The sequence below is a fragment of the Heptranchias perlo genome, chromosome 13, assembly GCF_035084215.1.
Source record: "Heptranchias perlo isolate sHepPer1 chromosome 13, sHepPer1.hap1, whole genome shotgun sequence".
NCBI lineage: Eukaryota > Metazoa > Chordata > Chondrichthyes > Hexanchiformes > Hexanchidae > Heptranchias > Heptranchias perlo.
Genome location: NC_090337.1, coordinates 7646229 through 7663025, shown reverse-complemented (window position 1 = coordinate 7663025; position 16797 = coordinate 7646229). Strand labels below are relative to the sequence as shown.

Below are 16797 nucleotides of genomic sequence, written 5' to 3'. Positions count from 1 at the left end.
GGTATGCCTTTTGTGTCTTCTACTGTGAAGACAGATACAAAATAGTTGTTTAATGCGTCTGCCATTTCCTGACTCTCCATCATAATTTCTCCTGTCTCAGCCTCTAGGGGACCAAAGTTTACTTTTGCTACTCTCTTCCTTTTTACATACTTATAGAAGCTCTTACAATCCGTTTTTATATTTCTTGCTAGTTCACTTTCATATTCTATTTTCTGCAGTCAGTGCTTCTTAAAAACTGTAACCACACTTCACTTAGAGGGGATTAGGAGGCCTTAAGTACACAAATGATAATTGAACACTAACGAGGTGCTTTTAATTATTTGCTTAGTTATGTTTGTCTTGCATTCAGTGCACCTTACGAGGTGCAAAGTAGTGAATAAGCACAGCCGTTCCTGTCTGAAATAAGCGGAGCACTTAAGCCGCTATAATCGGCAACTTTGGAATTGACGTTAGTGCAAATCAAAGAATGTACAGCACAGAAACTGGCCATTCGGCCCAACAGATCCATGACGGTGTTTATGATACACACGAGCCTCCTCTCTCCCTACTTCATCTAATTCGATCAGATAAAGTTAAAGGCTTTTTTCCCCATGTAAGCGACTGCCCGTTTCAAACGTGGACGTTTTAAGTGGTGGGATTGTATACTCTACTACGACAAAGAACATCGGTTAGAGGTGTGGTAAACCCTCTTTTTTATATCTTCATTTCAAAGAGAAACCCGCTCCATACAATTAACGAATCTATGTGAGTTTTTCCCATTTTTCTGTCAATCATCCCGGATAAATGTACAATTCCTATGAATGCCATTGGGCCATTGAAGCATGGACTTCCCCCAGGATGACAAAGTTAGTGTCTACAGATAACAACCTCTCTACATATCCATCTTGCATTTCTCAAGAGTTTGTTTACATACAAATGGGGAGATGTGGCTTCTTCATCCCCCCCAACTTCTATTCTAAATAGTTTGAGTCCAGGGATAATGGCTTTATGAAACTAATAAGGACTGTCTGTTTGTATAAACAAGCCTTCTTGATGTAATTAACTTAGAAGCTTTATAGCCCGATCACGTAAAATCCTGTCTAAGCTTAGAAACCTTTCAGCTACTTACCAGCATTCAACTCAACAGATGAACTCCATTTTGTGTGAGCAGCTTTCAACCAAAACTCCATTTTGAGCACAGTTCAGGCGGTTTACAAGCCACTTTCCCCACGAATCTCGAAGCCACCTTTCATCCAATTTACGGGACACAGTTCCTAACACTTCGCGGGCCTAGGTATGTGTCAGGCCATATAAAAACAGAAAATGCTGGAAAAGCTCAAGAAGTGAGGCAGTAGCTGTGGAGGAAGAAATAGAGTTAACGTTTCAGGTCGAAGACCTTTGGTCAGAATCGATACATGGAAAAAGAAACGCCCTGGTCGCTAGCGGTAGCGAATTCGTAAATAATTGTTTGATTGCAATCAAAACAAATCCCTCTTCCCCATATTTGTAATTATAACGGGATACTATCCAAAATGTCGACTATTTCACATTGTTGGTACTCTTAGCTTGTAATCTAGTTTGCTGATGAATCAAAACAAGTTATTTTAAAGGTAACCGTGTGCAATGCGTCATATGGCACTACGGCAGAAGTCGTTTTACTTAACAAAGGTAATCACTCGACAAGTAACCAGTTAAGTGGGGTCGACTATATATTTTAAGATAGAAGTATCTTTTACAGCAAATCTTGATGTACATCAGAACTAAGTGGTATTTTAAGTAATTTGGTTATCATTACATTAAATTTCAATATATACTTAATATTTATGATATATCTATTGATCTCTCCGGCTCAGTAAGCAGCTTCACAATTTAGAATAAATATTGGGTTTGATTTTGAAATGAGGAAGATATTTTTCACGAAATTAAAATTATTATAGGATGTGATGTAGAGTCTAGGTCAACTTTGTGTGTATCAGGCTATATTGATTACGTTTCCTTCGTGTGATTTATCCTTATCCGAAAGCTGCCAGACAATTTCAATGAAGAAAAGTATATAACTTATAGCATGTTGGTTTTTTGTGCCGTTTGGATATCTTTTATCCCGTCTTATGTCAGTTCGCCTGATTAATACATTGTAGCTGTAAGAAATGTTTGCTATTTTGGTACCTAGATGTGAGTTGCCTGTCCGTATTTTTGGTCAAAAGTGTCACATAATCCTGCTTAAATCAGAGAAGAACACGAAGAAACATCAATATTTGAGTAATTTGAGAAATGACGTGATTAGTGTAGCATACTTGGAAGGAACAGTAGGAAAGAATAAACCGAGCTATTGCTTTATTGCAAGCGACCTGTCACCAGGTTATTAAGAAAAAAGAAAGAACTTGCATTTATATAACGCTTTTCACGACGTTGGGACGTCCGAAAGCACTTTACAGCCAATGAAGTATGCTTCGCAAAGCTCTCCATGACTTGAGGTTTTCCTCGCCTCATGTCTGGGTCTGTTGTAGACTAATTGATAGAGATTGATTGCTATGATTATTCACCAACTCCATTATCTTTGTATCATGTGACTCCCAGGATGGTAGAAGGTGAACTAGATGGATCTTGTTCTTTATTTGTCTTGCAATTCCTATGTTCCTACGTTATATACCTCTATAAGGGACCTGCTGATACTTTGCTTTCAGAGACTGAACAGCCAGAGTTTATCAGGTCGTGATTCATCGATATTACCTGTAAGAATATGATTTTTCGGCATGAGGAAGTCTGCAGCTAGATAAGGGGTGTGACTACTAAGAACAATTGAAATGACTTGGATCATTGAAAGGCTACTGAAACATTTGGCACCATCGAATTGATATCAGCAGAACATAGCAACCGAATAATATAACAGGGCATATGGGACCCCAATCTAAAGCTCTCAGGAAGGTCAGAGGTCCAGAACACTATGGAAGCCAAGCTTCATCGCCTTGAAGTCCACAGGAAAAACCTGGTTGCACAAATGCTTGTTGTTTGATACAATTGTATTAGAGCATAGTTCTTAGGTCTGTGTCGGAACCATGTGGAATAATATTGTAAAGGATTAACAACTATTGTTAGCAGTAATAATATTTTCCAACACTCACTCTTGCACCAGGGATCAACCTTAACAACAACAACAACTTGCATTTATAAAGCACCTTTAACATAGCAAAGCGTCCGAAGGTGCTACACAGGAGCGATTATCAAACAGAATTTGACACCAAGCCACATAAGGAAATATTAGTACAGGTGACCAAAAGCTTGATCAAAGAGATAGGTTTTAAGGAGCGTCCTAAAGGAGGAGAGGTAGTGAGTCGGAGAGGTTTAGGGAGGGAATTCCAGAGCTTGGGGCATGGGCAGTTGAAGGCACGGCCGCCAATGGTGGAGCGATTAAAATCGGGGATGGGCAAAAGGCCAGAATTGGAGGAGCCCAAAGTTCTCAGAGGGTTGTAGGGCTGGAGGTCGTTACAGAGATAGGGAGGGGTGAGGCCATAGAGAGATTTGAAAACAAGGATGAGAATTTTAAACCGAGGTGTTGCGGGACCAGGAACCAGTGTATGTCAGCGAGCACAGGGGTGATGGATGTACGGGGCTTGGTCCGAGTTAGGATACGGGCAGCAGAGATTTGGATGAGCCGAAGTGCACAGAATTGTACACATTAGGTCAGACGTGGACAGTCGCTGGCACTACCCACAATTAACATGGATTTTATGGGTTTAATTTAACAACCTTGGCGATAAAGTCCATCATCCCAGTCCTTTGATTTTCCTGACCGCCTCACTTTGCTTAAAGATAGTTTGCCACAAGTCAGAAGGTTTTTTTAAAATTTCCTTATTCCCAAGTTGTATATCGCCCTCTGAATACAAGTGTCTTCTGTTTATCATTTCAATATATGCAATATTTTTCTACTGGGAATAATTTACTAAGGAGTAGGATTGGCGGTAACTCTGAGTTTTAACTGACTACTCTCAGTCCACATTTGTGCTTGTTTCCTTTGCGAGTTTAACTATCTTTTGTTAAAACCATTCCAAACCATTTATTTATAACAGAAACAGTGTTCCACTTAAACATCCATCATTGCACCGTACTTGGAAATATCTAAGTATCTAAGTTATCAATCCATAACTTCATGTCTTAGTACAAATGCTCACGAAATGAAATGCTTTAGAGTCTCTAGAAGTCAAGGTATTAATGTAGCTTTCCTCTCAGGAAAGCTTTATCAGAAAAGACCTGCCGTTTCTTAAGCAGCAGTGGCTGTGGTTTGTTCGCTATCTTTATTTAGATTATTAGAGTCCGTGGCTAACGGGTATGGTTTTATCACAATTTTTCAATGACTTTTTTCCAAACCAGTGCTCACTTATTCTCTTAAAATGACCCTTAGCGCATCACAAATGTCCTTTTTTTGTCTGTCGAATTAATCATTCCTGAAATCTATTGGTTTTTAGCCTTCAGCCCATTTAATGTCTCCGTTTCTCTAAAGTCAGGGCCTTGGAGACAAACGAGGTGCACTTAATGTTGGGTGGCGTATTGCCAGAATTCAAGGTACAGTAATTTATTATTTAACTAGCGTACGTTCATCCTCATGTTCAACTCGATATGGGGATATTAGGCATTATCGTAATCGATTACTAGTCTTTTGCTTTTATAGTAATGGAAACATATTTTGGAGTTATGTTTTGCATTCGCTGCTGTATCCCTTTCGCTCTTCACTTGTCACGCGCAAACACTTTTTTTGAGCTATTTCTTACACTTGTTCAACGTTCAGACCATTTTTTACCCTGCAAGCTTTGTAAATATTTTTCCTCCTTACATTTTAATTATCTTGTCGATCCACTTGGTGAATTTATGGACTCGTCCTGCACCTCCCGCATTATTTCCTTATTAACTCTAGTTGTTCGATATTATTATTTTTGGCTTCTGTCTTAATTGACAAGTGAGCCTTCCAGTGATCATTTAGAAACTGACAAAAGGGATATGATAGGGCATTTCGTAGTCACAAGGGCATTCGTATTTGCTTAGGATATTGATTAATTTCCCGGAGGCAGACACAATAACAAATGGTAAAAACAGATGCCTATTGAGATTATCTTTTTCAGCACTTGAAATCCAGTGCTCCAGCAGTTCCGGTTTGGAGACAGTATATAAAGAGCATAAACAGAAATCTCCACATGTTGAAAAATAATCAGTAATAGTTATTTTGAATACTACGATGTTTCACTTTATGATGTTTGTGCTACTGATGGTGCTTTTTGCTTGGGGATCAGATGAGCTAACCTGCACACTTCGGGAAAGATTCTATCTACCCAACATATCTAAGGATGGGGACATCGTGCTTGGAGGAATGTTTAACGTGCACTCGGACAGGTTTGAGCAGATTAATTCATTTACAAAACCACCAGAACAAACCAGATGTGGAAGGTTAGTTCAGATCTGTATGATCGTTCGTAGTTTCGATTAATTTTAACTAAAAGCCCTGTTACGGCTGACATAATATTTATATCGCTAAATACATTTATTTGATATTGTATTCACGGTGGCAGTTTGCAACTGTTGTAAATTACTAAGGCATTTAACATTTATTATGATCGTAGGCGTTGGTCTCTACCAAGTAGTTTGTACTATTCGCTCTGCTACACGTGATTATGACTACTTGAATGAAAACCATGACCAATTGAAATAATACACAACAGTATACCTAACACTAAAAGTAAATAAAGAGAACCTGTTCCCATTGGCGGAATGGTCGAGAACCAGAGGGCACAGATTTTAGGTGATTGGCAAAAGAACCAAAGGCGACATGAGGAAAAACATTTTTACGTAGCAAATATTTGTGATCTTCAATGCGCTGCCTGAAAGGGCGGTGGAAGCAGATTCAATCGTGGCCTTCAAAAAGGAATTGGATAAATACTTGAAGAGAAAAAAATTTGCAGGGCTCCGGGGAAAGAGCAGTTGAATGGGACTAACTGGATTGTTCTTACAAAGACACGGCGCGGGCTCCATGGGCTGCAATGATTCTGATTCTGTGATAGTGTGCTGTCATGAAATAAATACAACAGAAAAACGTTTGTGACTACGTTTTGGTGAATTGCCCCGGCAGATCCTTTATGTCAGTTTATCCGTGTTCAGAGAATAATGACAATATATTTTGCAATTACCCTTAATAATCATCATCATCATCGTGGTTGTCATCATCATCATGTAATTACTTAATTGACACTAATGTGAATTTATAGCATGTACTATATTAGGATGGGGAATTTGCAGTAGATTTAGTAATCTGACCTGAAATATCCCTTAGATATGGGAGTGGTGCCAGACGACTGGAGGACTGGATATGTTACAGCCCTTTTCAAAAAAGGGGAGAGGGATAAAGCCTGCGCCTACAGTCCAATCAGCCTAACGTTGGTGGTGGGGAAAACTTTAGAGACATTAACCCAGTACAAAACTATTTGGCACCTGCAAAAATATGGTTAATAAATCAAAGCCAGCACGGATTTGTTAAAGGCAAATCGTGTCTGACTAACTTAATTGAGTTCTTGAACAAAGAAACATGGGGGGTTGATGAGGGTAGCACAGTTGATGTTGTGTATATGGACTTTCAAAAGACATTTGATAAATTACTGCACAATAGGCTTGTTAGCAAAACTGAAGCCTATGGGATTAAATGGGCAGTTGCTGCGTGGACACACAATTGGCTAAGGGACAGAAAGCAGAGAGTAATGCTGAACAGTTGTTTTTCAGACTGGAGGGAAGTGTGCAGTGGTGTTCGCTGGGTTCAGTGTTGGGACCACCACCTTTTTGATATATATTAATGGCCTGGACTTTAGTATAAAGGGCATAATGTCAAAGTTTGCAGATATCACGAAACTCAGAAATGTAACAAACAATAAGAAGGGTAGTAACAGACTTCAGGAGGACAAAGACAGACTGTTGACATGGGTAGAGACATGGCAGATGAAATTTAATGCAGAGAAGTGTGAAGTGATTCACTTTGGTAGGACGAATGAGGAGAGGCAATATAAACTAAATGGTACAATTTTAAAGGGTGCAGGAACAGGGAGGCCTGGGGGTGCACATACACAAATCTTTGGAGGTGGCGAGGGAAGCTGTTAAAAAGGCAAACGCAATCCTTGGCTGTATAAATGGAGGCATAGAGTACAAAAGCAAGGAAGTCATGCTAAATCTAAAAAAAACCGCTGGTTAGGCTCCAGCGAGTGCATTGTGTCCAATTCTTGGCACCACATTTTAGGAAGGATGTCAAGGCCTTAGAAAGGATGCATAGGAGATTTGCTAGAATGGTACGAGGCATGAAAGTCTTAAATTATGTGGAGAGACTAGAGAATCTGGGGTTGTTCTCCCTGGAGCAGAGAAGGTTAAGGAGATATTTGATAGAAATGTTCAAAATCATGAAGGGTAAATAAGGAGAAACGTTTTCCAGTTTCAGAAGGGTCGGTAACCAGAGGACCCAGATGTAAGGTAATTGGCAAAAGAACCATAGGTGACATGAGGAAGAAACATTTTATGCAGCGAGTTGTTATGCTCCGGAATGCACTGCCTGAAAGGTAGTGGAAGCAGATTCAATGGTAACTTTGAAAAGGGAATTGGATAAATACTTGAAGTGCAAAAAATTGCAGGGGGATGGGAAAGGAACAGAGGAGTGGGACTAATTGGATAGCTCTTCCAAAGAGCCGGCACAGGAACGATGGGCCAAATAGCCTCCTTCTGCGATGTATCATTCTATGAGTCCATGAAATGTGGTGGTGAATTTCCGTGGGTATCCTTTCAGCTGGAATAGCCGCGGAGACCCTTGAAAAACGGCGTGGCCATCTCTGCTGTTGTCCTGGGGTTTTCGCTTCTTTAACGCCGAAGTCACAGCGGATGAGAAGGAGAACTGCCGTGCTAGTCTACAGACAGGCTGCGAACACATTTTCCACAATCCTTGTTGTTTATAGGATTAAGTTGGCAACCAAAATCAGCAGCACAAAACTACTATTGACTTCTGTTACTCCATTCAAACACCAGCGAGAAAAAAACAAGTCAATTTATCAGATGCCTTCTGCACATGTAAACCTTAAATTGTATCTTTTTTCAAATTTTGATTGGCGAGGGATTTGATCTCGTTTATACATGAGATTCTTTCAGTAAGCTTGGTATGATTATTTGTAAATATAAATATTGGCTAAACAGTACAGTTGATTTCGTATTAAAAATGTAAAATTGAAACAGTAGTAAAGGATATGTGATTTAACTGCTGTAAGCATGTACACAAATGTGATATTTCCATTGATCTATGATATTATCTTTGCCATGCTGTTGCATAGCTTCAAGGCATTTTCAAAGTAACTGCAGAAATATCTGAACCGAAAAGTATATATTTTGCCAACATTTTTTTGCTGCATTAGTAAAACAAATGAAATTATGCAATATATTATTCTAGAGCAGTTTTATCAATTTAATGCTTCCCTTGGTGACAGTTGCACGGCCCATATCAACAAAATGGCTTTAAACGGACATTGCCTGCTTTAAAGTTCTTTACTTTGCAAATCTAGGCAAGGGGTTAAGACGTGTACAGGAAAACTGAATTATCTTCTGTCAGAATAAATTTTGTTTGTTCCTCAGTTTTGATTTAAGGGCATTTCGACTTGTGCAGACTATGATTTTTGCAATAGATGAAATAAACAAGGACGAGACACTTCTCCCCAACATTACATTGGGCTACAGGATTCACGATGACTGCGCGTCCTCCAAGATTGCAACGAAAGTCGCTCTGGCTCTCGTTAATGGGCAGGAAGAAACGTACGTGGGTCATGTCTGTAGCGGGACTGTCAATGTCCCTGGTATTGTTGGTGGCTATGGTTCATCAGAGTCTATAGCAGTGGCAAGAACAATCGGTCCTTTTAAAATACCAATGGTGAGATTCAGTTAAATGACTGCCGTCACTATCACATAAATGGCAACAAATTAATAATTGCTAGATATATACCGAGGTGTACATTTAGGTGTCAGCCATGGCTCAGTGGTAGCACTCTCCCCTTTGTGTAAGAAGGTTGTGGGGTCAAGCCTCACTCTACAGACTTGAGCACAAAACCTAGGCTGACACTCCGAGTGTAGTACTGAGGGAGTGCTGCATTATCGGAGTTGTGGTCTTTTGGATGAGATGTTAATCGATGTATGGCCTCTGAGGTGAATCTAAAATATCCCATGACACTATTTGAAGAAGAGTGGAGTTCTTCATGATATCCTGGTCAATAATTATCACTCAGCCAACATCGATGAAAAGGTAGATTATCTGGTCATTATCACGTGGCTGTTTGTGGGACCTTGCTAAGGGCAAATTGGCTGTCACGTTTCCTACATTACAACAGTGGATACGCTTCAAAAGTATTTCATTGACTGTAAAGCACGTTGTGATGACCTGAGGTCGTGAAAGGTACTATATACATGCAAGTTATTTCTTTCCTCATTCTTTATGTTAATTCCTTGAAGTTATCAACGGGAAAACGTTTTTTTTGTATTTTTACTCCGCAAAGTTACATTATCATGGTAACGCCAGAGAAAAGTACAAAGAAGTACCTAATGGGTAAAGTGATTGAAAATAAACTTTAAAGAACGATAAGACTTGTTGGTATGAATACTTGCTGGCACCTAATTTGCACTTCGAAGGCATTATGCAGGAATTAACTCAACCTACAAATCAATTGATTTATTAAGCTCAAGTATATATTTTAATGTGAGTCATTTGTTTTACCATTATGTGCCGTGCACCAATTGCTGCTGGTTTCCTATATTACAGCGGTGTGTACACTGCAAAAGTACTTCATTGAATGTAAAGCGCGTTGGGATGTCCTGAGGTGGTGAAAGGCGCTCTATAAATGCAATTTCTTTCTTTCATGTTACTTCAGGTAACTTTCTTGAAGTTATCAAAGGGAATACGTTTTTTAGTTTTATCACTAAATGTACTATTAGGATCGCGGTTGCACAGTGGCCATTAATTATAGCGTTAATCTAAAAAAGCATGGATACAGCTTCTCTATTTACCCTAAACATTAATTTAGAATTTATTAATAAATCTTCTTTTTGATTCCAAAATAACTATAATATTTGAAAGTGTGAAATATTCTTATTTCAACCGCGTGCCAATGATCTGCTTCTTTTTGATTAAATGCAGGTTAGTTACTTTTCCACGTGTGTATGTCTCAGTAATAGGAACGAATATCCAACTTTTTATAGAACAATACCAAGTGACTACCATCAATCCAAGGCTTTGGTTCAGCTTGTTAAGAGGTTTGGATGGACTTGGATTGGAACCATTAGCAGCAACAATGATTATGGCAACTCGGGAATGAAAGCGTTTATAGAAGCTGCAGTTAATTTCGGCATTTGCATTGCCTTTTCCGAATCGTTTTACCGAACTGATCCTGTAAAAAAGATTACAAAAATTGTACAAGTGATAAAAGCGGCGACGACAAAAGTCGTGGTGGCTTTTGCGGCATCGGGGGAAATGCGCGTTTTATTTGAGGAGATTGTACGGCAAAATCTCACTGGAATACAGTGGGTAGGAAGCGAAGCTTGGATTACAACGGATATTATTTCCCCAGATAAAAGCTCGAGATTCCTTACCGGCGCAATCGGAACAGCAGTGCGTATAGTAGAAGTTCCAGGTCTGCGGGACTTCCTCCTCAGGGTCCATCCTTCTGTGTTTCCTGGTGATAGTTTAGTAAGGAAGTTTTGGGAAACGACGTTCAGGTGCACTCCAATATTAGACGACACTGCAAGCCAAGTAGATTCATCTTCTTGGCTCCCGCCATGCACCGGAAATGAATCTTTGTATGAAATATACAACGTGTATACTGACCTAACTATGGATGGAAGTTCCTACAATGTATATAAAGCAGTCTATACATTCGCTCACGCTCTGCACACTATGTTTTCGTGTGAAAATGGCAAAGGACCATTTATAAATAACACATGTGCATATGTTTCAAACTTTCAACCGTGGCAGGTAGGGAATATACCACATTTAATTTCATTATTTTTAATCGCAAAATAAGTCGCTCAGTGTAAAACAAATCTGTGAAATAACATTTTTGGAAATATTGGTCAAACGGTATCATCTTAAAGTATAAAAACAACTTTCTTTACATATAAAGTCCCTAAATAAATCTGTTAATTTATTTTCTAAAGCTACTCCATTACATGAAGTCCGTTTATTTCACGACGAAAACTGGTGAGAAGGTGTATTTTGATGATAGTGGCAATCCAGTAGCCGGGTACGACTTTGTAAACTGGCAAATGAATACAAACGGTGCCGTTGAAGTTAAGACAGTTGGATATTATAATGGGTCAGCACCTCCGGGGAAAGAAATGGTGTTGAATCCGAAACAAATTGTCTGGAGCGGTGGTGAACAGAAGGTATATCTGCCAATTGAAACTGACTGTAATTTCACTGCATGTCATAGTTATTAGTGTCTAATCATTATACTTGTCAATACCATCTTAGCAAGATAAGTACTAACGACCAACATAAGGAATAGCCCCACAAAACTGATAGCTGGACCCAGTCTGCAGTTGTTTATCAAGGGCGGAGCAGACTTTACTAATCCAGTAGGTCCTATTCGAAATTATCTAGATTTAGACAAGGGGTTAATTTTAACCTGTCTCACCTGGCGGGAAACCAACTGGATTCGGTGGACGTATGTTTTACACCCTGCCCAATATCGTAAATTCTGACGGAGTGCAAAACCAGCTTTGCACCCGTTCCTGTCAGTTTCCCGACTGGCGTGTTTTATTAAAATTACCCTCGATCCCAGGGAGTCAGTTGGATATGGTAATCTTTCAAAGCATCTATTGGTAAAATTCCACATAAGGGATTAGTGGGCAATATTTAGTCCAATTATATTAAAGATAAAGAGGTAACATGATAGAAACATGACTGAAGCATAAAAAGCAGAGTGAAGGAGCAAATGGATGTGTTTTTTCTGATTGGTGAGATGTAGTTAGGGGTGTATTTCAAAGATATGTGTCTTGTTCTCAAGATCCATAGAGGCCATGATTTTCATCCGATGCACTCGTCAACCCTTCACCGCCCTCCCTCCCTACCCCCACCCAAATAATTTTTGGTGGACGAGAAAATCGCAGCTGGGGCGTGCAGATGTCGAAAGCCCCGGGCTAATATCAACATTTTATGATAACACCAAATCAATGGGCAACGCAGACTGGGGAGAATGTGTGAGACTGCAAGAGGACAGATTAGGGGCGTGGGCAGACGTGTGTCAATTGTAGTTGAACCTAAAAAATGGAAACGAAAACCTCATTATTACAGCGTCTTTCACCTCCACAGGGCATACCGTAGACCTGCACAGTCAAACAATTGTTTTTGAAGTATAGTCCCTATTGCTTTATAATATTATAGGCGTATAGCAATAACTCACAAGCAATAATGAAGATAAATGAGCAGTTAATCTGTTTGTGACGATATTGATTGAGCGACAAATGTTAGTAAGCCCCCCTGGTCTTCATAAAGTGATTGGATTTTAGTCAATAAAATATAGCACTTAAATATGAATGTCTGAGAATACAATATGATCTTTACCATTAATTGCAAAAATGCAATTTTACAGATGAAAGCACAGATATTGGTGTTACGAATAAGTGCATTTGCAGTACATCTATCAACATCACAAGGCAGTTAATTGATCATTTTCTTCCTTTAAGATTCCCCGTGCAGTGTGCTCTGAAAGTTGTTCTTCTGGAACAAGAAAAACGGCTAGAAAAGGACAGCCTATTTGTTGCTTTGACTGCACTCCCTGTGCAGATGGGGAGATAAGTAACACTACAGGTGAGTCGATGTACAGATTTTGTTTTAATATTTATCCGAGAGGGTTGATGAAGGCGGTGCAATAGATGTATATGGACTTTCAAAAGGCATTTGATAAAGTATGACATAACAGACTTTTTCGGAAAATACAAGCCCCTGAGATAAGAGGGATGGTGGTACCTTAGATATGTAATTGGCTAAGGGATAGGAGGCAGAAAGTAGTGGTGAATGGATGTTTTTCTGCCTTGAGAGAAGCATGCAGTGGGGTCTCCCAGGGATCGATATTAGGACCATTGCTTTTCTTGTTATATATAAATGACCTGGACTTGGGTATAGGGCGTACAATTCGAAGTTTGCAGATGATATAAAACTTGGCATCATAGTAAATAGTGAGGATAGTGGCAGACTTCAGGAGGACATTGACAGACTGGTGAAATGGGCAGACACGTGGCAGATGCAATTTAATGCGGATAAGTGTGAAGTGATGCACTTTGGGAGGAACAACATGGAGAGGCGGTATAATCTCTGTAGTATTAGTTATGGCGGGTGCAAGAGCAGAGGAACCTCGGGGTGCACATTCACAATTTTTTGATGGTGGCAGGGCAAGTTGATAAAACAGTTAAGAAAGCATATGGGATATCTGGCTTTGTAAACAAGGGCATTGAATATAAAAATAAGGAAGTCATGTGAAATCTTTACAAATCACTAGTTAGGCCTCAGCTGGAGTATTGTGTTCAATTCTGGGCACCACACTTTAGGAAGGAAGTCAAAACGTTGGAGACGGCACAGAGGAGGATTACCAGGATGATACCAGGGATGAGGTACTTCAGTTATGTGGAGAGATTGGAAAAGCTGGGATTGTTTTCCTTAGAGCAGACAAGGTTAAGGAGAGACCTAATGGAGGTATTCAAAATAATGAGGTGTTTTCATACAGCAAATAGGGAGAAACTGTTACAGCTGCCAAGTGGGTCAGTAACCAGACGTCAAGATTTAAAATAATTGGCAAAAAAAATCGAGGGGAAATGAGGAGATTTTTTTTCACACAGAGAAATCTGAGATCTGGAGCACACTAACTGAAAGGGTGGTGGAAGCAGATTCCATAGGAACTTTCAAAGTCAATTGGACATGTATTTGAAGAGGACTAATTAGCAGGGTTAAGGGGAAAAAGCTGGCGTGTGGGGTTAAATTGGACAGCTCTTTCAAAGGATCCGGCAAAGGCACGATATGTCAAATGGCCTCCATTTGTCATGTAAGATTCTAAGAAACTATGATCCTATGTGTGATTCGGCAACTATCCACAGAGATATCGCAAAATGAACTTCTTATCTACATCTATTTCTCATTTTCTCTTAGATTCCACAGACTGCATCAAATGTCCTTTCCTATACTGGTCCAATGATCGGAAAGATCAATGCATACCAAAGAATATAGAATATCTGGCGTTTACGGAAATCCTGGGAATTGTATTGGTGACTCTTGCATTGACTGGCTATAAATATAGCTGTTCTTTTCTTTAAATATCGAGAGACACCTCTTGTTAAAGCTAACAATTCCGAGTTGAGCTTCCTTCTTCTTTTTGCGTTAACATGCTGTTTTTTGTGCTCAGTTACATTCATTGGCGAACCATCCGACTGGTCTTGTATGTTACGACACACGGCGTTCGGTGTTACATTTGTCTTGTGTATTTCCTGCGTTTTGGTTAAAACCATCCTCGTGCTCAGGGCATTTAAGGCAACGCTTCCCAGCAATAACCGAATGAAATGGTTTGGTCAAACACAACAGCGTTTAAGTGTTTTCCTCCTTACATTCGTTCAGGGTTTAATATGTGCTCTTTGGCTGATCATTGCGCCGCCATTTCCCATGAGAAACGCAAACTATTACAGGGAAATTATTATTTTAGAATGCGATGCGGGTTCTTCGGCAGCTTTCTATTCTGTATCAGGTTATATCGCTTTGTTATCGTGTGTATGTTTTGTCTTGGCATTTCTCGCCCGGAAGTTGCCAGATAATTTCAACGAGGCTAAATGTATAACTTTCAGCATGCTTATCTTTTGTGCGGTTTGGATAACTTTTATTCCAGCCTCTGTGAGTTCTCCTGGGAAATACACTGTAGCGGTAGAAGTGTTTGCGATTCTGGCCTCCAGCTTCGGATTGCTGCTTTGCATTTTTGCTCCGAAATGTTACATTATCACGATAACTCCAGAGAAAAATACGAAGAAATGTCTAATGGGTAAAGCGATTGAAAATAAGCTTTAAAGAACGATAAGATTTGTTGGTATGAATATTTGTTGGCACATATTTTGTACTTCTATGGTTTTGCAGCAATTAACTCAAATGCTACAAATCGATTGATTGATCAAGCTCAGGTATATGTTTTAACTTGAGTCCTTTGCTCTGCCATGTTGTGCTGGAAACATCGACTTTAATTTGCGGAATTAAAATTCAACATGTAATTAATAATCATTTTGGATTCAAACTTAATCTGTCAATCATTAATACACTTCCGCATTTATGTAGTTCGCATCTAATCATTTATCTAGTTCGCTTCTAACATTGATAGCATGATATTGATTCCTCCCTGTTTTCGCAGTGAGTCGCAGACTTGGAAGATCTCAGGTTGAGTAATTTTTGACGAGTGAGCTGATTTTAGTCCTTGCTGCAAGCGGGTATTAAAATTAGATTCAAGGTCGCGGGTCTAGTCCGGGCAAAATAACTGAGGTTGAAATGATGGTGACTTCGTGCTTGATTGTTTAATCCTGGTTTCACGATCGTGTGCACACATTTGAGATCGAGAAGTCTCACCCGCAACATGATGTGATCAGTTGCTTCAATAAGAAAAAAAGCCATATCTCCATAAAATTTTATTCTAAAGATTTTATTTTCCAAATTCTAGAATAAATGTTGATGACATTCAGGGAAAAATGCACTGGTGTTAACGTAGCAACATATTAAATGCAATCGAAAATAACAAGTTTAGGATTTCAATAGAGCAATTTTCCCTTGTGTTCATAACAAGGAACACTGATTTATTGGACGTATACAGACATATTAACGAAAATGGAACTTGCCTATCTATTCGACTAAATGAATCATTCCTCTGTGTAAATCGTAATCTGCAGTTGTACTATAAACTACCTGTGTGAGACCGGTAGCTGAAGAGTACGAAGTTCACCCACCATTTTCTCTGGAGTAATCGTGATAAGGTTGCACTCACACCGGGGTAGCTCTTGACTTCGTGCGATAGTGTAAAACGGGTGAACAGCACGTTTTACATCTCTTCTGATTTTTATTACCATTGACTTCAACGACAGGAAATTCGGCCGTGGTGTATAATGGGTGGTACAATCGATAGCTCCCGTTTTACACCAATGGTCAATGTTAAAATTACCCCCATGTGTCGATGCATTGCTCTTTACTTCATTTGCGGACGCACACATACCTCTAAATTACTGTTGGCAATCTTACTGTAAGTACTCTCAACGCATTGGTGTGCCATGCCTCTGCCTCTTATTTCGTGGGCAGGATTATCTCGTTTGTTATAAGCAGTTGACGCATTTTTTAAAATTGTAGAACGAGCAAAGTAATTGCAAGACGTAAGCCTGTCTTACGACAAGGCTGATGACATTAACTTCTACCCTGAAATGGAATAAGTAATAAACAGGAAAATATGGTCCTAATTCACCTTATTTTTGATGTTATTCTTTGAGAAAGTTAAAAGTAACTAGTCATTTTATTTCAGGTGCCAAACACTTGCCATATAGAAGCGATCTGAACTTCGGCTGCAACATAGAAACCTACTGAATATTTAATTTTGTACAGATTTTATCGAAACACTTGGGACATGTGCACTTTCTACCGCCGGACACCAAGCTGAGTATTGTTCAGGTGTGTCTGTTCCACAATTACAGGAAGACAAAAGTACGATATTGAACTTTGTCAAGCTGACACTTTAAATGCTGACACTTACATTATACCACATGTAC

At 39.4% G+C, this 16797-nt stretch overlaps 1 protein-coding gene across 1 annotated transcript; it reads left to right on the top strand.

Moving 5' to 3' along the window:
• The first annotated feature begins 8650 nt into the window (after positions 1 to 8650).
• LOC137330982 (extracellular calcium-sensing receptor-like) lies at positions 8651 to 15070 on the top strand. Its single transcript, XM_067994559.1, is given in 6 exon segments — positions 8651 to 8908; positions 10166 to 10999; positions 11182 to 11409; positions 12712 to 12835; positions 14168 to 14297; positions 14299 to 15070. Coding segments are annotated over 6 exon segments (2346 nt in total).
• Positions 15071 to 16797: the final 1727 nt, after the last annotated feature.